We start from the raw sequence: 21,069 nt of genomic DNA, 5'->3' as shown, positions 1-21,069 counted from the left end.
ACTTTAAAGATCTCCTCAAGACCAGTGCCATCATGGCAACACGTCGGGGGCAGGGGCGGCTCCACCAAGCCCAGCACCAGGGGAGCTCAGACTTCAGGGCTCTTTCTGCACCTGGTGGCCCAGGGTGTGTGTCTGCAGAGTACCTGCACCCATCAAGTCCCCCAGGAAACAGTTCATCTCCGTTACAACAAAGGCATTTCAGTGAAGAGACCATGACAGAGGGCATGCAGGGCTAGGGGGCATTACGGGATGTGGAGGCACCTGGGACCAGCAGCAGCCCTTCAGGCTGGAGTGGGAAGGCGAGGGGATAATGGGGCTTGAGGAACCCCCTGAAGGCTGCGGCCAGGGAGGAGGGGCCGCTGGCCTGGAGCTGGAAGGAGTGGGAAAGTAATACCCAAACTCTCCTCCTGCCTCTTTCCCAAACTCTGAGCTCCTACCAGCACCCTCCCCAGGCAGAAGCCAGCCTACAAGGGAGCCTGGGGCTGGAGGCAGTCCACTGAGGTCTCCCTGGGGTGGGGAGGGGGAGACAGAGCAGGGTACTCAGTGCATGTGGACAGGGAATGCCCAACACAGTATCACCATTAATATCCATAGTGCTTCTTGACACCTGCCTGCCCTCCCCTCGAAGCCATTCTTGTCTGCAGTCCTCTGGAAGACACAAGACGACAACATCACAACTGCCCGTTTCTGAGCACTTGTTATACGCCAGGAAATTTACACTCAGGAGCTCATGTTCTCTTCACCCTAACCCTATGGGATATTATTAACTTCAGTGGATAGAGAGGGGATTAAGGATCAGAGAGATTAAGTAACCCAAAGACACACAGCAAGGCTGGGGTTCCGACAGAGTCTGTCGATCCCTGAAATCCTGGCTCTTGTCTGCTCTGCCCCCTTGTACACTTGATTCTCTTCTGGAGGGAAAGAGAGCATCTGTTTTCCAAGCCACCGAGCTGAGGAGGGAAGGTCTAGCAAAGGAATAGGAGGTTCAGAAGCCCCGAGGTGTGAGGCAGCCTGCTGGGTTTGAGAAGTACAGATAGTTCTACCTACCAGAAAATGTTAAACCGATAAGAACAGACGCTACACGTGATCTTAACCAGAAGGCCAAGAAGGGATGCCTGCCAGGAAATACAGTATGAAGGAAGGGACAGGGCCGGACCATGAGGGCCTGTGTTCTGTGCAGAGGGCACTGGGGAGTCCTGGATGGTGTGGAGGAGAGCGGCCTCCCTGTCTGCTTCCTGTCCTCTGTGCTGGCGGGAGGACAGGTTAGGAGCCTGTCCATTCAGCTTGGCACTTGCCTCGTGATGGGGGAGGGTCAGCACACTCAGAAAGAAACAGTGGCTGCCCCATAGTCCTGTCCTCCAGAGGCCCCTTCCAGCCCAACTGGGGGTCTTACAAAACACCCTTGCCTCAAGCGGATGGTCCTGGGGAAGAGCTGCCAGCATGTCCCAGTGAAAGAAGCTGCTCCAAGCAATATGACACAGGGCCCAAGTCATGGCCAGCAGCACAGGGAGCAGGCAGCAGTGTGGGTGCCCTCCTGCAAAGGAGCCCTACAGGTGTCAGAAGGGACCCAGTCATCTTCATGGGACCAGGAATATTGTCTGTGCCATCAGGGATCTGACGGGCTAGTCCCACCCTGCTGGCTGGGAGGGGCCACTCCTGGGGGCAGTTGAGCTCAGCGTCATAACCGAAGAGGTAGGGAAAGATCTGCCATCAGTGTTTTAGAGAAGTATTTCTTACAGAGCCTGAGATCATTGGCTTAGACTTAGCCAGCCCTGAGTTCCAGGCCCTCTTCTACCACCGCCTGGCTGTGTGACTTGGGCAAGCTACTTAACCTCTCTGAGCCTTAGCTTCCTTTTCAAAGGACAGTCAGTCAGTGGGAGCAGGGATTATTTGTACCCTTTTGTCTCTAGGAAGAGCCTCATTCGATTGCCTATCTCCAGGTGTGCCCAGAGCCCACTAAACTATGAATAAATTCCCTCGCCCCATATTCCACTGGCACGGCTTCCGTGCCGGGCACTGTGGTGGGCGCTGCGGTGATAAGAGCTGGCAGTCGGGCAGAGAGGCAAACCGAGCCTGAGCCCACGCTGAGTGCTCCCAAAGCCCCTCGTCTGTGTCTTCAAAAGGGATACTGAACACCTGCCATGTGCCAGGCCCTGTGCTAGGCAAGGCAGCTGGAGCCCTGCGGCTTCCGTGGGGCACACGTGCTGTGAGGGAAGACAGGCACTGACCAAGGAATTACGGAAGATAGGTGGGTGGTGAAAATCCCCTGGGCGAGGTGGGAACCTTAGTATAAACCGTGGTGGAGGGTGGGGGCATGGTAGGGGCTGACCTGCCTTAGAAGTGGAGAAGACTCCAAGAGGACCTCACATTTAACCAGAGACCCCAAGTCAGAAAAGGGCAGGAGTCTATGCACGGTGTGTAGCAGAGGGAATTGTGGTAGGCTCCCAGGAGGTGGTACCATTCGAGTGGGTCTTGTGGGTCTCTCGTGGAAGGCTGCCGTGGCCCAGGGATAGTATGTGGATGCCCTACCCCAGGGCAATCCAGGTAACCTCTGTGGTGCCAGGCAAAGCCCTCGGGGTCCCCCACCACCCGCCTGTGTCACACACCTCTCAGCTCCCCGCCCCGGAAGCCTCCTGACATGCAGACTCTCGGGTGCCCCCCAGAGCAGCCCCAGGCCTGGGGTTTGGGCAGCCAAAGGGCTCTGAACAGAGGAAATGACACCGCCAAGAAACAGGGGCTTGGGGACCAAAAGGCCCTCATCCAGAACGCCAGGATGAGCAGGTCATCTTTAGAACGGGTGCTGTTATAGCCACCAGGAGGCCATCAAAAAAAGGGAAAAAAAATAGATACTGCATTTTAAGTTCCTCTGAACTCTCTTAGAATAAAAATGACAAAGCCGCGGGTCTGGTTGGCTGGAGGGACGTGGTTAATGGGTTTTGGGGGAATAGTCACTGACAAAGGCAGCTGATCTGAGCACCACTCACCCTTTCGTTTGCTTTGCTTCACCCCCAGAACACACCGGTGGGGACGCCCATCTTCATCGTGAACGCCACGGACCCCGACCTGGGCGCAGGGGGCAGCGTCCTCTACTCCTTCCAGCCCCCCTCCCCGTTCTTCGCCATCGACAGCGCCCGCGGCATTGTCACCGTGGTCCGGGAGCTGGACTACGAGACCACGCAGGCCTACCAGCTCACCGTCAATGCCACGGTGAGTCCCGCGCCGGATGTCTGCCTCCTCCCACCCTGGGAGAGAGCCACGGGACACCAGCGTCCTTCCCAGCTGGTCAAAGCTCTATAATAGCCATGCTGGCAACAGTCACAATAAGAACGGGAGCGGTGCTATGCCGAGCATTCAAATGGACTGTCTCCATTAAACCCCATGGCAGCCCTGTCTCATACGTAATATTGTTACCCATTTTACAGATGAGGAAACTGAGGTCCAGGAGCAATTCAGGTCATTGCCGCTGGTAACCCAGCCGCTGCACTCCAGAGCCTGCACTGGAAACCCTGCAGGACGTTCATGGTGTGGGTGTCCCCTCACTCTCTGGAACCTCAGACAGAGGTGGCAGCCCAGCGGTGTCCTGACACCACCCTATATGCCACAGGGTCCTGAGTAGTGAGTGATGCTTACACAAGAGGGCCCACCCGTGTGCACCAACCATAATGCTGGGTCCTGGGAATTCTGGGATTAGTCAGAAGAGGGAGGAGTGAGAGGGGAATAATTGTCTCATTTTATGGCTGACACCGCTGAGACTCACAAGCCGATGAGTAGCGGGGAGCAAAAACGCAAACCCAGTTTGTCTGACACCAGTCCAGTGCCCCGCGGCCGGGAGTTTCTGAGTTTGCAGATCATCACAGCCGCTTGGCCTCTGTTGCCTGCTGTTCACGAGGGCCTGGGGGACAGGCAGGTGACACCCCAAGTGGGCTCCTAGTCCTGCACTCCTCCCTTGCAGGCTCCTCTGTCTGTCTCCAGGCACAGCTGGGACCTTCAGCAGGCAGCAGGCCTATTGTCCCTTCAGTTTCTGTTTAAAAAGCTCAGGCCGAGAGTGAAACAAGTTATAGGAGTCCCTCTTGACCTGTCAGGACCCATTTGCCTGACCCCCAGCACCCCCACCCCAGCCCCCTGTCACAGCAGTAGGGACGCTGGGGGCTCCACTTGCAAGTCAGAGACCCCAGATCCTGGGGTGAGACACATGGACTAGGTCCGGTTTGAAAGACGGTGTTCCCCCAGGCTTGGGCAACATGTAGAGTCCCCAGAAACCAGGAAATGCCCACTTTTCCTGGGGAGGCCACTGCGGGTGCCATTCACATTCTTTTCTTCTCCCCTGATTAAGTGGGGGTTCCTGGGAGGTCGTGTGTCTGGCTCTTTGTAAACCTGACATCTGGGATCAAGGGGGCGTGCAAGCCCAGAACCCACTCTCTGCATGCACCTGTGCCCTTGTGCGCCGCCTCACACCCACACACAGCCGTGCTGCCCCTCCAGCCGCTCTGCATTTGCTCATACCAGGGCCCAGAGACACACAGACGCTTGCGCTCTTTCTTGCTATGAGCCTGTCCCTGTCGAGTAATTTCTGTCTTCCATGAAAATGGCTTTGGGCAGGCAGGGAAAAGACCAGAGCCGGGCGCAGGCAAGAACCTGGGTGGCCGGACCCATCAAGAGGCCTGGGCTCCAGCTGAGATGGTGAATACAGTTAATCTTGCCCGCGATCAGGCCTTGGAGCAGTGGGACAGGAGGGGCCCTTCCACGCGGAGGGCTCCCCCACCTGTAGCACGGTCCCCTCAGGACTGGCACTGCACCCTTGGCGGCTGGACATTTCCCCAAGGAGATTCTCCTGTGTGGCCTCGCAGGGAGCAGCATGGGCTCCCAGCCACCCCTGGGTGGGCACCAGGTGGGGAAACAGGAGGAATTCCCTGGGAGTGGCTGCTGAGAGCTGCGGGCCCCAGAGTGCCAGCTGGGAGCCTGGCGAGGTGCCTGCCCTGCCAGGGATGTCACTGCCATCCCCTTTCCCCAGCCACGGAGTCCAAAGTAGGCTGGATCTGTGGCAGGAGCAGGGCTGGGGGCCCCGAGACTGGGGGATGGGGAGAGCAGGTGCCAGGCTGAACGAAGCCACCTACGCGCAAAGCCTGGTAGTGGCAAAAGAGAACCACTGGCCTCCCCTGCTCAAAGGTCAAGGGACTTTCTGTTCCTCCCACCCTGGCCCTGTCTGCCTGGTTGTTCGGGCCCCTGACGGAGAGCTCTCACACCATGGGCTGCCCCGAAGCCTGGGCTGTGGGTTCCATTGTCTTGGAGCCCAAGAGGCTGTCTCCCCAGTGTACCCTCTGCTCTGCCCCTCCCGCGTCAAACTCTCCTCACTGCTGCACCCAGTCCTCGTCCCCGAAGTCCCTCGCCCTCTCCACGGTGCCCCTGAGGACTCTTAGGACAACCTGCCGTCCCTTCCCAGAGGCTCCGCCGCACCTCTGTATTTGGAGCGCGGGAGCAGGCTCCAGGCTTGTTGTAATGGGGGGAAGGCTTTGCATCGCGCCGGTCACCCAGACCCAGGGAGACCTAATCAGAGCACAGTCACTCCTCAGCTCCCAGACCAGAGACTTTACAGGCCCAAGGGTCCCTGGAGGTCCTTGCGCTGAGCCCCTTCATCTGACAGAGAAGGAAATTGAGACCCCGAGAGGGAAGAGAATTTATTTGAAGTGACCCAGCAAGTCAGGGCCTGAGCTAATGTTAGGGCCCGAAATCAGAGCAGTTAGGGCAGGCTCGTATTACGAAAGGATCTGAGTTGGGTCCTGGCTGCACACTTACCAGCTGTGGGACTCTGGGCAACTTACTCCACGTCTGTGAGTCTCCCATCTGAATAACGGGCACATGGCAGCTTCAAAAGCAAGCAAGGTGCTAGCACGTGCCCACTACGGAATCTGTAATCTGCACTGAGCGGAGTCTGCTCCGGTGGGTTATTGTCATTCCATAGCAGACGGCTATGGACCAGTTGATCATGGTGGCCTGTGTATTTTAGGGCTATACAAGCTGTGGTTTTGGTTTCCTTTGTTGGCGTAAGGCTAAATTTCCAACTGACTAGGAGGGTTTAAACATGGCCTGCCTGGCCACAGGGGGATGGCCCGCATGACCTCTCAGGATTTCTTCCTGGAGTCCCCCAGATGTCACAGGCCCTGGGGCTCCCCCTGCTGGTTCTGTCAGAAAAGTTGCTTGACCAGTAACTCTTCCGTGCAGGGGTGGGGGGTGCAGGTCTCAGAGTGGCCCCCTCTGCTGTCAGAGGGCCTTTCTTCTGAGGAACGCCCATCCTGGTCATTCCCGTGCTGCCCTGGGATGAGAGGGGCGGGAAGTGGGCATGGGGAGGCCAGTGGCCCTCTGCCTGAATGAAGAGAAGTTGGTAAGGACAGCACCCCCTCTTTACCCCAAGCCTGTCATCCCACACCCACGACGTGTCCGGGGTGATGAGGCCTCGGCTGGGCTGGGGGCAGGACATCCGGCTGTACGCTAGCCCTGCTTTGTGACATTGGACAAGCCACCTTCTGCCGGGCCTGGGGGGCCCTGTTTGTGTTTTCCTGTACAGGTCAGAGATCACTGTGGGTTCTTCGAGTTCTCGAACTTCTGCGTACTAATGCTCTTCCTGAAGGACAGTGGGAGCACATGCGTCCATGTTTGTGGACATGGGTATCATGTGTGTTCAGGTGTGTGTGTGTGTATGTGTGTGCGTGTCAACAATGTCACCACCTAAGGCTGTGTATTCTTTGTCCTCTAAGGATCAAGACAAGACCAGGCCTCTGTCCACCCTGGCCAACTTGGCCATCATCATCACAGACGTCCAGGACATGGACCCCGTCTTCATCAACCTGCCGTACAGCACTAACATCTATGAGCATTCTCCTCCGGTAAGACGCTCTCTGGCCCCCATGGGACGCCCCTCTAAGCATCTATTAGGGACAGGGGGCCCTGTTTGGCCGGACAGGTGCTTCCTTGGCATTTCTTACTCCCCTCAATCCCTGTGCATGTCAGGGTTGGGTGTCTTAGCCCAGTGAAAGCCTAACCTCCTGTTCCTACCACACCACCACGCCCTGTGTCCTCACCCTCTCACTTCATCCCCAGAGGGCTCCAAGAGGCAAAAACACAAAGACTTACAAGTGTAAACTAAGGGGAGCAGTTCAGAAAGATTGATGTGGGGTGATAGGGATGCCTGCGGAACCAGCCTGGTCTGGAGAGCAGATTTGGACTCAGCCAGGCTTACCGTAACAGATCTGGGCTCAGCCACATCCCCCATGGTTCAGTCTGCCTCTCTCAGCCAACGAGCGCTGCCCAAGATGGCGGCAGTTTGCCCTCCACTCCCCAGTCCTCTCAGGCTCAGCTCTTCTCTGAGGGCACACAGCTCCAGTTGCCCCTCTAACGGCTCCGTCTTTGGATTTCTCAAGTCCCACATTTTTAAAAGAGGCATCTGATTGGTTGTGCTCCTGATTTTGTGCCATGTCACAAGGTCACAGATCTCCAGCCAGGCTATAAATTGGCTGCCCTTGGGCCCTGTGTCTGCCTCTGGTCCAGTCAGTTGTGACCGGGAGTCTTCGAGAACCAAACATGCTACTGCCCACTTGGCAGGGGCTGGGGGTGGGCAGCTTTGCTCACCCGTCCCTTGCCTGGTAGGCATCCGTGCTTCCGTGCAAAGTAGAATCAAGCACACATGCCGCGCTTCTAAATTAAGAAAAGCTGGCTCCTCTGGGCAGCTGCAACCCCTGGACATGCAGTCTGGGGAGCCGCTCTTGTGGAAAGAACGTGCCCTTCCTTTTGAGGGAACTCCGTGTGCTTGGAGGAAGGACGCACAACTGTGAGAGCCAAGCAGGGCACCCACCTGAACATGCGGATGGTAGGGGCCCCACCCGCCCATCTGCACAGGCTCACAGAATTGGGTATAAGTGAGACGCAGGCTTCCCTTGGCCAGGGTGCAGACTGTACCTGTAGGCCACCACAGGCCAGGGAAGCCTGACCTCCAATCTGGAGACCGTGGTCCATCCTGACCATGGCATCCTCAAAGCACTGTGCTTCTGTCTCTGGGCGTGTGGGCCACTTCCTTCTCGGGCCAGGTGTGGGCTGGAGGATCTAACAAGCCAGATGCTCTTTGGTCCTCTGCTGCAGGTGTCTGAAGCTGCATTTAGGGTAGGGGGGGACATTTCAATGCCCCCTACCCCAACCTGCTCTTTCTTAGTGGTCCATGGACAGCAGGACCTCTAGCTTTTGAGACTAAAGGCTATCTCCTTCCAAAATCTCTTTGCTACACCCACATCTTCTCAGCCCAGGGAGGCCTTCCCTGACCTTTCAGAGGAGGTGGGCCCCGCCAACTGCCCCTGACCCCGGACGCGCCCTTCTTAGCACTCAGTGCTCTCGGACAGCTTGCTCAGCCTGTTTCCCGCTGGACCGGAAGTGTAGTTCAGCAGGGATGGGGTCTGCTGTGGGCAAAACACATCAGGGGTGCCAAGGGTGTGTGTGTGCAATGAATGAATGAATAAATGAACGAGCGAACAATCAACAGAGCAATGCTCTGGTCAGACCAGCCCTCTCACCCTCCTACCATTCTCATCACCCCCATGCCTGTTCCTGTCACCAATCCAAAATCTGCCCATCTGCTCGTTCCCAACTTACTGGCCACCTTTCTTAGAATTTTCCCCCGGCTTCATCCTCACCAGCCCACAGACATAGCCCGCCATTTCTTTTCCCCCGGCTCTGGTAGCGTGGCCTCTCCCTGAATTGCATAATGTATTAGTGAATTATAGTTGCACCTGTAACGTTCACCAGTGTGTGAGCGGGTTATTTGGAGTTCCTGGGATCAAGGTGCCTGAGTCTCTAGGACCTGGTCTCAGCTTCCAGGGGATCTCCCAGGACATCGGGCCCAGGGCTGAATGCAGAGAAGGTGCTCAAAGCTAACTTGTTGATTGAAGTGAGGACGTTATGGTGGCCACGCGGCCAGAGAAACTTGGAGCAGGTCCCTGCACTCACCTTGGCCAGATCCCACACACTGTGGACCACTGTCTCATTGGGAAACGGGCTGGTAATGTCTGCAGCCCTGCCTCCATTCCCTGAGGGTTTTAAGGATTGGAGATCACATCCTCGTGTAGAGTGCCCAGCAAGACATTCACTGGCAGTGGTTATGAGTTGGTTGTCCCTTGGGCGCTGTGAGGCCGCTAAAGCCAATGCCTCAGGCGCTCCCACGGGGCAGGTCTGAGCCCCACCACTTAGATCATGACTGGGCTCCGGGGGAGCCAGACAAGGAAGTAAGTGGGTGGTTTCGGACTCTCCCGGGCACCCACAGAATCGTCTCGCGTGCACCAGCTTGGCCTCCCCTCCCTGTGCCCACACTTGAAAGGAGCGCTCCCATTTCCATGTCTCTAGGACAGCTCTTTCTACCGCAGGCCAATTCCCTTATGCTCCAAGCCTGATTTTTCCAGGCTTCTAATCGGTTTCCATGCCTTGATCCAGACCCTGCATGTCGCTTTACAGTGTGGAACCCTGACTTAACTCCATACTTCCCAGGCCAGCCAAGGCCGAGGAAGGAGCTCCGTGGCCTGTGCCGCCTCCTCGCCCTGAGGACCCAGGCGTCCCCACTCCCAGCCTTGCCGCTGCTGGCCCGGGGCCTCCGGTCGGACCCTTGCCCACTCTGCCTCGCTCCTCCTCTTTATCTGCGGCTCCCAGCATGTCTGCCTCTCTCTATCGGTGTATCGGGCCAGCATGCCTCATCTAAAGTGTATATATTACCTAATAAAATCCTTCTTATTTGGGATTATTGCATCAAATTTTAATTTCCTCACTCGAGCAGCGGCATGTCGGCCTGCCCGTCAGTGAAGGACCGATAGAAGGTGAAAAGAGCGGATAAACTGCACAAATTACTGCTAGCTGATGCCTATCAGCCCTTTGACTGGAATTGACTGGAATTAAGGACTGAGAAATAGGATTTTCTGCCTCAGAATCTGCTGTGGCAGCTCTTGTCGGAAGTCCCCTCCAGCGCCCCCCCCGCCCCCCAAAAGGCGCCTCCCACTCCTGAAGCAAACTGCGGTCCACCTTTCAAGGCCGTAATCCTGTCATGGAAATGGGGACCGCGGACCCAGGGGAGAGAGGTGGGCTGGGACCCCTGAAGCCCTGGCCCTATGGGTTGCAGCTGCAGCTCCTGTCCCGGCCGGCTGCTCTGAAAATGGCAGGTGGCAGAAGGGGAGACACAAGCTCCTTCTAGGGGAGTCTCGGCTCCTCTCAAATCTGCCTGGACTTCCCCACCAGGACCCAAAGCTCAGGGGCCAGGGGCTGTGTCGCACCCCTCCCCCACCCGTCTTCAGCACACCCACTGGGCTTGAAGCCCCGGGCCTGTCCCGTCTGCCACAGAGCAGTGGAGTCCCCCAGACCCACCCCAACACAGGCCGGCATTCCCCAGTCACCCTCAGCCCTCCCCCCCACTCACCACGCCTTGTGACTTGAAGCCAATTCTGGAACTTTCTGAACCTGTTTCCTCCCATACTTCCTCGCATTTGGGCTTGTGAGGAAAACGTGAGAGTACCTATGTTGGGTGTCCCGCATAGTGCTTGGCACACAGTAGGCGCTTAACCAGTGTGAGCTCTCCCCAGGCCGTTAGCTGTTCTCTCGCTATAATACTCAGAAGACGCCTTCGCTCCAGGGTACGGAGTGTGAATCTGGGGTGCTGGGGAGTCCGCATGTGCTGAAATTGGGCACTGCACGAGCATGCATTGTCTGGGAAGAGGCACGTGAACTTTCATCAGGTGCTCACAGGGGTCCCAGTGAACGGCGACAGTCACCTTTACAGCATTTGCTGTGTACTGGGTATGGTCCAAGTATTGCACACGTATCAGGTGCTGAGGAGTGGGGCTGTTGTACCCATTTCATAGACGGGAAGAACAAGGCAGTGAGCGATCCAGTAACTCACTCAAAGGATTTGAGCCCAGACAGTCTGGCAACAGAATCAGACCCTCTAACCCCCTCACCATACTGTTCTTCCCACCACAAGGAGCAGGGACCCTGGAGGCCTGCGCACCGTTAGCCTCTCGGGGGAGCCTCATTTCCTTACAACGTGGGTTCCTGGATGGGAGGACCCCCATGGCAGGGTGGACCCTTCTCTGAGCCTCCTGGGCCTGCCCACCTGCTCTCCCTGCCGCGTGCTTGTGCGTACCCCCACCCCCGCCCCTATCTGGGGAACCAGCCAGTAAGGGGCCTGGCTCTGGTCCGGGCAGGGGCCATGCTTCTCCATCCCGTCGTCTTTGGAAATAAGTTTCAGTATATTGAAAATATAATTACTAAGACTCTGAAACAAGAGCCGTGGGATCCCAAGAGCCCCCATTCCTCCCCGTTAATTCCTTCTTATAACATTTCCAGTCTTTGTGGCTGCACTTGTATTAAAAGCTCAGGGTTTTATTAAAAATGGATTTATTTACCCAAAAAGAGATGAAACCCCAAACTTTGTCAGGAGCCTGTTGGCTCTCACTTCCCAGAAGCTCAGGTGTGGCTCTTCCTGGGGAGAGCCAGCCTCCCTGTCCTCTGGTCTTCGATTGCCCACCGGCCCCCATGAGCCCCGCCTGCCCACGAGCCTCCAGGCAGCCCACGGTGGGGGTTTCCATGGGGAGATGCTCGCAGGGCTCTGAGGCCTGAGGGTTCTTTGGCCACTAGGTCCCCATCTTTGCACAGGCCAGCACTGGCCCCCCTTTCAGTCCTCTTAAGGTATACTTGTCCTTATCTGTAGGCCCAGCTCAGCTCAGCCACTCCGGTTTGTATGCCTGGGGACATGCAGCTGTCCCTAGAGGTTTACTATTTAGTGACTTTCCGGAAAGGTGCTCTGGTGGCTCTGGGCCCAATTAACCTGGCAGGCTTGTCCCTGCCCTCAGCAGACCAGAGGCTGCCTGGGGACCCTCAAACTGGGACACTTTCAGGGCCCAGGCCAGATGAGACTCTAAAAGAGGGAGTGGTCTCCGTGGCCAGAAAGCCTGTCTTGGCACCTGAGCCCACACCAGAGCCCCACACTGTTGGGACCTCCTCCTGGGGACAAACCCAGGCCTCTCCTATGTGAGGAGTGGCCCCTGCAGGGGCAGACCCCGCCACACACAAAAAGAGCCCCTTGAGGGGTGACGTTGGAGGAAACTGTTAGTGCAGACCCTGCGATGACCCTCCACAGATGCCTGGGGCTGGGGCCATTAACAGATGTTCCAGGGGGACAGTCAGTCTTCAGATCAGAAAGCCCTGGAGAACAAAGGTTAACAGGGTTGCCGTGGTGTGGTTTGGTTTGGTTTGGTTTTAAATCACTTTACTACTTTGAGGAGCCGTTACTACACTGAAGCCGAAGGGAATAGTGGGATATGTCAGTTGTCCCAAATTTGACATGAGCTAAACCTTGTGAAGTGCTTAGATTAGTGCCTGCCACATAGCAAGGACGTTCACAAATGACAGTTACCATTATTAAAACAGAACCTGGGAGGGAGGCGGCATCGCTTGGCAGGCAAGAGCATTTTGGAGCCAAAGTACCTGACTTTGAACCCTGGCTTCACCATCCCTTCCTTGCAGTGGGACCTTGCCAAGGTCCCCCTTAACTCGAATTCCTCAGTTTCCCCATCTAGAGGACGGGGCTTCTGGGATAAGCGTGAGGGTGGAATGAGTTCGTACCTAGAAGGCATTTGCAATAGCACGGGGCACAGAGTCAGTGCTCGGGAAAGAACAAGGCTCTCGAAGCTGGTACCTTCTGGTCTCTGGCATGGTTCAGGTCCTCAGAACCCACTTGGGGAGAGGCTCATTTAATGGTGTCTTTCTCTGAGTTCATAACAGTCTGTTCCCCCAGGGGATGTAGCCAGAGCTCCTGTCTCCCCGGCGAAGGAGCCCCAAGGAGGGAGCCAGACCTGCTTTCTGCACGGCCTTGGCCTCAGGGCTGTGTCCATGTTTCTGCGGGAACCGTTTCTCCTGGAACATTCTCACCTTCCCTCGGCCCGAGCTAGAGGTGTTCCAGATTGCTGCACACCTGGGCCCAGGAGAGGACGGAGAGACAGCCACACAGGGACAGCACTGCTCTGGGAGGGTGACTTGGGGCCACCCCTTGTGTGTCTCGCCCCCACCGTCCTGATCAGAGGGCCTGGATGTCAGAGCACAGGACTCTCTCCACAGGAGGAGGTGCTCAGGTAGGGGTGGAGGGTGCAGCCTGCAGACTTCACCCTCTAGCTGATGGACAGCCACAAGAGATTGTCCTGAGACATGTAAATGCCAGGGTTGATTTTCCCTAGGGCATGGGGACAGGACTTTCCTGCTGGTTGTTAACCAGGGGAAACTGCAGCCCAAGCCAGAACCTCAGGGAGGCGGGTGGAGAGGCTTGGCTGGCTGGACGATGGCGTGCTAGGGCCTGGAGAGTAAGGTGAACGTCTCCGTGGGCAAGGGGCGCTCAGCAGGTGGTAGCGGTGGCAGCGGTGATGTGAGAATCCTCTTTTGTGCATCCAGTTATTCAATCAACCAACCAGTCCATCAGCTGATATTTGAATGTGCCCATTCATGCCAGGATCCCTTTCTGGAGAGACTTACGCCTCTAAGTCCCCGCCTGTGCTGTATCTTTTGCCTTCTGTATCATTTTCTCTCCCTGGCAAACTCCCACTCCTTCTTCATGACCCATCCTCAATGCTGCTGTCTGTACAACCCTTGGCCAGGTCTTCCAGGAGGACTTCGGTGCTTTGGAGTACATTTCTGCGTCTAAGCACCCTTAGATGTGTATAGCAGTGTCTGTGAATCTGTCCTTGGCCCCTCCCCCACAGGCTGTGTGCGCCCTAAGAGCAGGGACCCCTGAATCCCCATCCTGATATTCCCAGATCCTGGTCCCTTCTTCCCGAGTGCTGCAGGGAGAAGGAACAGGTGAGGGACAGAACCATATGAGGCAGGAGCTGCTGGTTGCTGTGCTGGATAGGGCATAGCTCATAGGGCCATGGTGGCCTCCAGGCTCATCCCTGGAGATTCTCACTTTCAGGATTTGCAATACTTTCATTAGAAGAGTGATTGATCCAGGATGTTCCCCTTTACTCAAGTCCTAGTAAAAGCAAGATCCCAGGGTCTTTTGCTGTTATTCATATTAAGGTAGGGCAAACTGAAATCAGAAATGTACCTTCCTGAATTCACACAGCAATTTGATGGGTGGTTGAGATAGAGGCCAGATCTCTTGTCCCCCAGCTTGTTTTTCCTCTTTCCTGGGTGGTTGTACCAGACGAGGCGAGATGGGGAGGGGAAGGGGGAACAAGAGCATCAGTGAGATTGGGCCTCTCCAAGGGACTCTGAGGTGTTTACTGAGGCCTCAGTGTTATGTCCCCAGGTTGATGGGGAAAGCTGAGACCCGAGCCCTCAGTAGCTACTTCCTAGGCTGGCCTTGTGGCAGGGAGTCCACTACCTGGGGAGGGAAGCTGCAGGTGCCAAGACAGCTACAAAAAGAGATGACCACCCAGGGACTCGGCAGCCAAATTAGTTTCGTCCTCTCTCCTACCCAGGGCACAACGGTGCGTGTTATCACAGCCATTGACCAGGATAAAGGACGTCCCCGGGGGATTGGCTACACCATCGTCTCAGGTAAGGCCTTGGTTCCCTGGCCCTCCACCCTCACTGCAGGAGTGCCGGGCTCTGCAGGGCTGAGCAGAGTCTGAGCGTGTGGACAGTGGTATGAGGGGACTCGCCCCCAGGGACAACCCTGGGCAGAGGGCCTGGAAGGGGACTGAGTGGCTAAAGGAGGGAAGAGCCGGGGAGGAGGGGAAGAGCTGGGGACTGAGGCTAACATACTGGGGGCCGCTTGGGTGGCACTGGGGGACAGGTGCATGTGCCACTGTCTGAGGTCAGAGGCATCTGAGCACTTTGGGGCTCTGAGCCTGGGTCACTGGGGACCCCATCTAGCTCCTTTGGTGCTGTGGGTGTTTCTTTGTTTTTCTTTTCTGACTTGATGAAAAGGTGGCAGTTTGTACATCATTTTAAGATGAATAGAACTGCAACTTCAGCTGATTTCATGCTCTTTTCACATTTCTGACCATGAGTTCATGTCTCGTCGGGAATGTTGCAGGGGAAGCACAGAGCCCCCTCCTCTCCCACCCCATCTCTTGGTTAAGCAGAATAGTGACAGAATAGTGACTGGCTGCAGAGAAGGTTCTGCGCGATGGGATCCCTGATCCCATGTCCCTACCTAAAGACAGACCAAGTAACTCCGTTTGGCTGTCCCAGGACTGGGTGGCTTTGGAGAGAGGGAGTCAGTGAGAGGCCCATGAGGAGCTGCTCCCTCACACACAGACTCTCACTCTGTCCCTGTGCTCCCACCCCACCCCACCCCACAGGTGGCTTCCCCCCCCCCCCCCCCGCCCAACAGTCAGTGAAGGGTCAGCCTCATGCATCTGGGTAGGCCGGACTGATGGCCAGGAGGATGGCAGACCACCAGGCTGGTGTCTACCCCATCGCCTCTCCCGACCACACCCCCACAGCAAGGAGTGACATTTAGGGGACATTTTTTCCCCTAAAGCTCAACAAACACCAAGGTGTAATGATCAAGAACATAGAGGATGGAGTCTCATGAGCATATTGCCTTGGGTGGGTCTCTCTACCTCAGTTTCTCATCCATGAAATGGGAGCAATAAGAGTACGTATCTTGGGTGGTTAAGGATCAGAAGACTTAGTATATGTAAAGAACCTAATTCATGGATGTAAGTTCCTTCATATGTGTTAGTTGCTGTTATTATTATTATTGCTGGCAGCTAATAATAACCTTGGGAAGCTGAGAGTTAGCTGGTGGGAAGAAGACCCCCCCCCATCCTTGGGAATGCAGGAAATCAGGGATATTGTGGGCTCCCTGTGACCTGCAGCTGCCGGCATGACTACTAGTGTGTCTTTAAGCCCAGGGTACCCCAGGACCCTAAGCAAACGCCACACCGGCTCCTGTGGTCAGCAGCAGCAGCAGCAGGGGTTCAGGCCTCTCCTCCCAACCCCATTTCCTCCCCATTCTGGTGCCCAGCACAGGACTCAGCAGGGTAAACCCCAATATGTACTTGTGGAATGAAGAAAGACAGGAGAGAAGGAATGTGACTCTAGGGTCATGGCCTTTCAAATTCCAGTATGCCCAAGAATCACCTGGAGCTCCTACCAAAATGCAGAGTCTGTGGCGCCCGCAGAGATTCTCATTCTGTGAAACTGGGGTGGAGCCCCGGAATGGTCCTTTTTCACAGCACCCTGGGTGCAGATGTTCCTTAGGCCAGGGTGTGCGGGGGAGGGAAGCCATTCTGCAGGAAGGCAGACTCCCCAGAGAATTAGGGGGCCCTCTCCTGCTGAGCAGAGAAGGAGGGAGGCCCATGCTGGTGCTGGTTTCCTTCGTGACTTTTTCAATTTGGGAAGCAAAGCAAGTGCCTCCCAGGGACAAGGGGCTTGTCCTGGAGACCTAAGGGAACACCGGTGAGCCCCAAGAGTGATAGAGTTGAGGAGCCAGGAGAAGGCGGCAGCATAAGGGGACACCTGGCTGGGTGGGGGATTGTCTCCTCATCCCCTTGCCTGTGGGCTGGTTCCAGACATACCCCAGCCTAGATGAAGGTGGGGAGCAAGGAGCCAGGAGCTAGCCCGTGGTCGTGGCCACATGGAAATTCCTGCGTGACACTGAGAGGCCATCCTCCAGGGCATTGGTCTGTTCCAAGTTGCTGCCGGGTGCCAGGCCACCAGCCTCAGACCCTCAGGCCCTCTCCAGCCCTCAAAGATGGCCCCAGCCAGCTTTCCCTCCTCACCTTCTCCCCTGGGAGCAGGAGGTAGGAGGGTAGAGATGCTGAGCCTTTGGTGTCTGGGCTGGGCTCTGAAGCCTGGAGTCTGGGGACAATTGCCTGTGGCAGCATACTATGAGATTTCCGGGGCATACTCCCCTGCGCCAGTCCCCAAATGTAAACAGCAGGATGAGAAGGGAGACACAGGATGTGAAACTACAGGTAGGCGATGTGTGTGAAGGTGGGAACAGGAGGCAGAAACTTCCAGAAAGCTTGCAGCACTTAACATAGCGTTTTAGGAGTCCCACTGCCAGCACAGATGTGTTTTGAGGGCTTTGAGAAAGGATGACAAATGAGTTTCCTCTTACATGCCAACTGTGATTGATTGGTAATGCCTGGCTGAAGAGGACCATGAATCCAAACAGGCTCAGTGCAATATTCAATTGGTAGAGTCTGCTATGGGTGCAGAAATAGAGAGGGCAGACAGCACCTGCTGCAAGTATTTGCCGTCCTTGCTAAGAGAGCACTTGGACCTCGTTTGTAGGGTGGCCTTGATGGTTGTTTAACTCTCTCATGGGTGTTTGTCACCACACAAGCCACAAACCCCACCCAAATTCTTTTTAGGTAGCTTGAGGAAAGGGCAGCGCTTCCCGGGATTCCCCTCCCTCCCCATCCTGAGTACATGGCTCACCTAGCTGCCCACCCACCTGTTCCTGCCCGCCCTTCTCTCTGGCCCTGGGCTGGCATGGTCTCCCTAAAGCAGGCAGACAGGCAGGAGAGTGAAGTCCCCAGGGGAGCAGGTAGACAGAAAACTAGGATATGGCCTCATCTCTACTTCTCTCGACCAGTAGACACTGCTGCAAAGCACTTTGTCTGCCAAGGATCTGGCCTCACACACATGCGTTTCCAGTGCCGTTAAGTCTCAGCCCTTTCCTGGGAGGCTCAGCCAGTGTCTGTTTGCCTTGAAGCAGGAAGAAGGAATGCCCACAAGGGCACCTTCACGCTGACTGGCCCAAGCTGGCCCTGAGTACCCCATGGGAGCCTGCTCCTGCCCTGGATGCTAAGGAACCATTTCCATTTGAAAGAAAAAATGCAGGTTGCAGGGGCTCCTGGAGCCAGATGTGAGTCTTGATGGCCACTGTGGGTGACTGAGTCTCTGGGCACCTCCAGAGCCTGGGCAGGGGGTGACTCTGTCTGCATGTGGGTAGACACAGGTCTGAACCCATGAGTGATCCATGGCACGTGGTTAACCTGCTTGGCTCCTTAAGGCCCCCGTCCCCTCTGGGCTGTTTATCAGCCCTGAAGCTGGGGGGATTTATGTCTGCACACCAGCGCTTTCGCCATTACTAATGACCCCTCTGTTTTGCCAAGAACAAAGAGGCCTTCAGAGGTAAGTTATGGCTCCATTGCCATCAATTTGTTCTCAGCCTCTTGTGGCCAAACTGAGACTGAAGAATGACAAGGTTCTTTCCCTCAGAGGACCTGGCACAGGCCCCATCTGCTTCCTCAGCCTGTGCCTGCCCTGCCACTCACCAAGGGCATCACTTCTCCCAGGGCCCAAACAAAATGGGGCTCCCATCCCCAATGGCCAGCCCAACCTGGGGTTCAACAGACACCCTCCTTTGCCAGATGGAGGCAGTCCTCCTTCAAGGAGCAGCTGTGCCCCACCCCACACAGAGCACTGAACTTGGAGTCCAAAGTTGTGGGTTCAAGGCCCAGCTCTGCCACCTGCAGCACTGTGTCAAAAAAAGGCATTTGACCCCTCTTCACCCCATAATCCTCATCCATGGTACAGGGTTAATAATTTCTACGGCAGATAAAGTGGTGCCAGAGAGACTCTAAAGGACCATAAAGTATTAAGCATTATTAATTATCAAGGAAAGATCAGGCCCAAGGGTCCTGGGGACTTCTATTCATTCGTTTCCTCCTTCATCCATTCAAGCAGAGAAGTGGTTGAGAGTGCGGGCTCTGGGGCTGCTGTCCAGGGTGCTGACCACTAGCTCTGTTGGCTGGTACGGTTGCCTGTGGCTACTGAACACTTGACCTGTGGCTAGTCTGTAAGATAACCTACAGGATTTTGAAGACTTAGTATGCAAAACAGATTATAAAGCATCTCATTAATTATGTCTTATACTGATGACGTGTTAAAGTGCTATTTTAGATACACTGAGTTAAATACGACATAGTATTAAACTTAATTTCATCTATTTTTTTTAATGCAACTACTAGAGAATTTAAAATACCACATGCAGCTCGCATCCTATTTCTGTGGGCAGCTCTGTTCCAGGGTTAGACTGCCTCGCTGGTCTGCTACCACTGACCAGCTGTGTAACCTCTGAGCTGTTAGTTTTCCAATCTGTGAAATGGAGGGAAGGTAGCCTGAGCCTCACAGGGAAGCTACGTGCATACAGTGAGTAAGGTGTGCAAGCACATAGAAGAGTGCCTGATTTTATAGCAGGTGCTCAGCAAATGTGGACTCTTGGCCTCCACCCACGGTGGTTGGAGGGACTTCTCTGGGCCAAGAGCTGCGCTAATGTTGTGAGAGGGTGTGGGGTTGGAGGCACCATCTCGGCCTCAGGAACCTGTACTGTAGGTGGGGAGGCAGACTGAGAAGCATGGGCCGTGTGGACATGGAGTGATGGCTCCCCGGGGGGCCCATTAGACTGTTCTCGCTACTTCTGTATATGTTTGAAAACATCTGTAACAGGACGTGAGAAAGAATCCATGGGAGGGGGCGCCTCCCCCCGTGGTCACTAGGATGAGGAGACTCACTGAGAAGAGATCACCTGAGCCACCCACTGAGTGATGAGCAGGAACTGGCCGGGAACGGTGGAGTCAGGGTGTTGCAGGCAGAGGGAACTGCACGTACCAGAGCACGATCCCAGAGCAGGAGAGAGTGCACGGTCGTGGAACTGCAGTAATTCAGCATGGCTGAGCGCAGCGTGCAAGAGAGACCTTGGGGAGACCAAGGCCACCGAGGGAGGCAGGGCCCAGCCAGGCAGCGTGGAATGCCCTACTTAAGAGAATGCCAGGCCTTGCTCCCGAGGGTCGCCAGGAGCCAGTTCAGTAGGGGAGGGGCATGGTTGAGGTGCGTTGCAGGAAGCTCACTGTGGTCAGACTGGAGCCACTGGGCTGCGGGAGGGCAGGCAGGAATAAGCAGGCCCAAGGGGAGGCTGTTGTGGTGTCCGTCCCCCAGCTGGACATCCCAGTGAGGGAGCAGAGACAGCAGAGCCAAAAGAGGGTGAGGAGGCTAAGGTGACAGGTGGCTGTTGGGACAGGTGGCATAAGATTGGCCCACGGCCTGAGATGGCTTTAGAGCCCCCTGAGCAGGGATGTTGCTTAATTTAACACCCAACCACTGTGTGTTCCAGAGAGGAACGCTGTCTTCCTAAGTGCCCTTGAGTGGGTGACCAAAACTCTCGAAGGACCAGTTTTTCCACCCTTTAACAGGGCCAGTTGTATCTTTCTCACAGAGTTGTGAAAATAAAAATAAGTGAGTCTGCTATCTAAAGTGAGTGGCATTTGGCAAGTGTCCCACAGGTCACTGCATGGTAGGCCCTCGGCAGACGCCAGCCATTTCCCTCCTCTGTTGCCTCCCGTGAGGATGCAGTAGAGACAGCCATGTGGCATGCAGTCTGAAACCCGCATCGCTAGCTGAGGCCGCTCTCGTGTGCCAGCAAGCCGGGCTCCCCCGGTGGCCAGGAGCCAAGGCTGAAGACTTCTCAGTCAGCCCTAAGGGCACTGAGGGTTCTGTCCTGCCATCAGCTTCCTGCAAGCACCCAGATTTTTCATTGGTTCTCCGTCCCCTGTGGTAGGGAACCCATCTACAGAAGGCTGTGGAACAGCGGTTCTCAGCACAGGGGTCTGAGACGGGCAGCAGCAGCACCTGGACACCTGTTGGGCATGCGAGTTCTCAGGCCCCACCCCAGAACTACTGACTCGGGGCCCAGGGAAGGGGGCCCACAAAACTGTCTTAAAGAGTCCTCCAGGGCTCTGTCTGAGCCCTTTCTGGAAGCATTTTCCTTTCCCACACATGCTAGACTGATGAGTTCTGTCATTTGACTCTCTCCTTCCCATCACTGATGCTAAAGGGCCTTCTTTCCTTTGCCAGAAGGGCCTTTACCACCTGGAGAGTGAGGGTGTGGCCAACAGCCCATACTAGCACTTTCCACCATGTCCTGTGCTACGGCCTCTCTCAGCGCACACACCGCCTTACAGGCTATGGGGGCCCCAGCTCTCCCACCGCCCATGCCTTGCAGCCCACATCCCTTTACCCATCGCAGCCCTGCCTGCCTGGGCCTTCTGCAGCTCCAGAGTGTCCCCCAGGGGGAGTGGAGGGAAGCCCATTTAT

General features: G+C 55.9%; 1 protein-coding gene and 1 pseudogene across 8 annotated transcripts in view; one reads left to right on the top strand and one right to left on the bottom strand.

The window, feature by feature from the left end:
• CDH23 (cadherin related 23) overlaps positions 1–21,069 on the top strand; it is a 404,613-nt gene that overhangs the window by 169,364 nt on the left and 214,180 nt on the right. For all 8 annotated transcript variants that reach the window (XM_087863049.1, XM_087863048.1, XM_087863050.1 and 5 more), the window contains exons 7-9: positions 3,013–3,207; positions 6,753–6,881; positions 14,490–14,568. In XM_087863049.1, coding sequence (XP_087719175.1) covers positions 3,013–3,207; positions 6,753–6,881; positions 14,490–14,568 — 403 coding nt within the window. The remainder of the gene's footprint in view (positions 1–3,012; positions 3,208–6,752; positions 6,882–14,489; positions 14,569–21,069) is intronic.
• Positions 997–1,113, bottom strand: LOC123783142 (U2 spliceosomal RNA; annotated as a pseudogene).

Source organism: Ursus americanus, chromosome 6 (assembly GCF_024610735.1).
Source record: "Ursus americanus isolate L20-20 chromosome 6, mUrsAme1.1.p, whole genome shotgun sequence".
NCBI classification, from domain to species: Eukaryota; Metazoa; Chordata; class Mammalia; order Carnivora; family Ursidae; genus Ursus; species Ursus americanus.
This window is presented reverse-complemented; position numbering and strand designations above follow the sequence as displayed.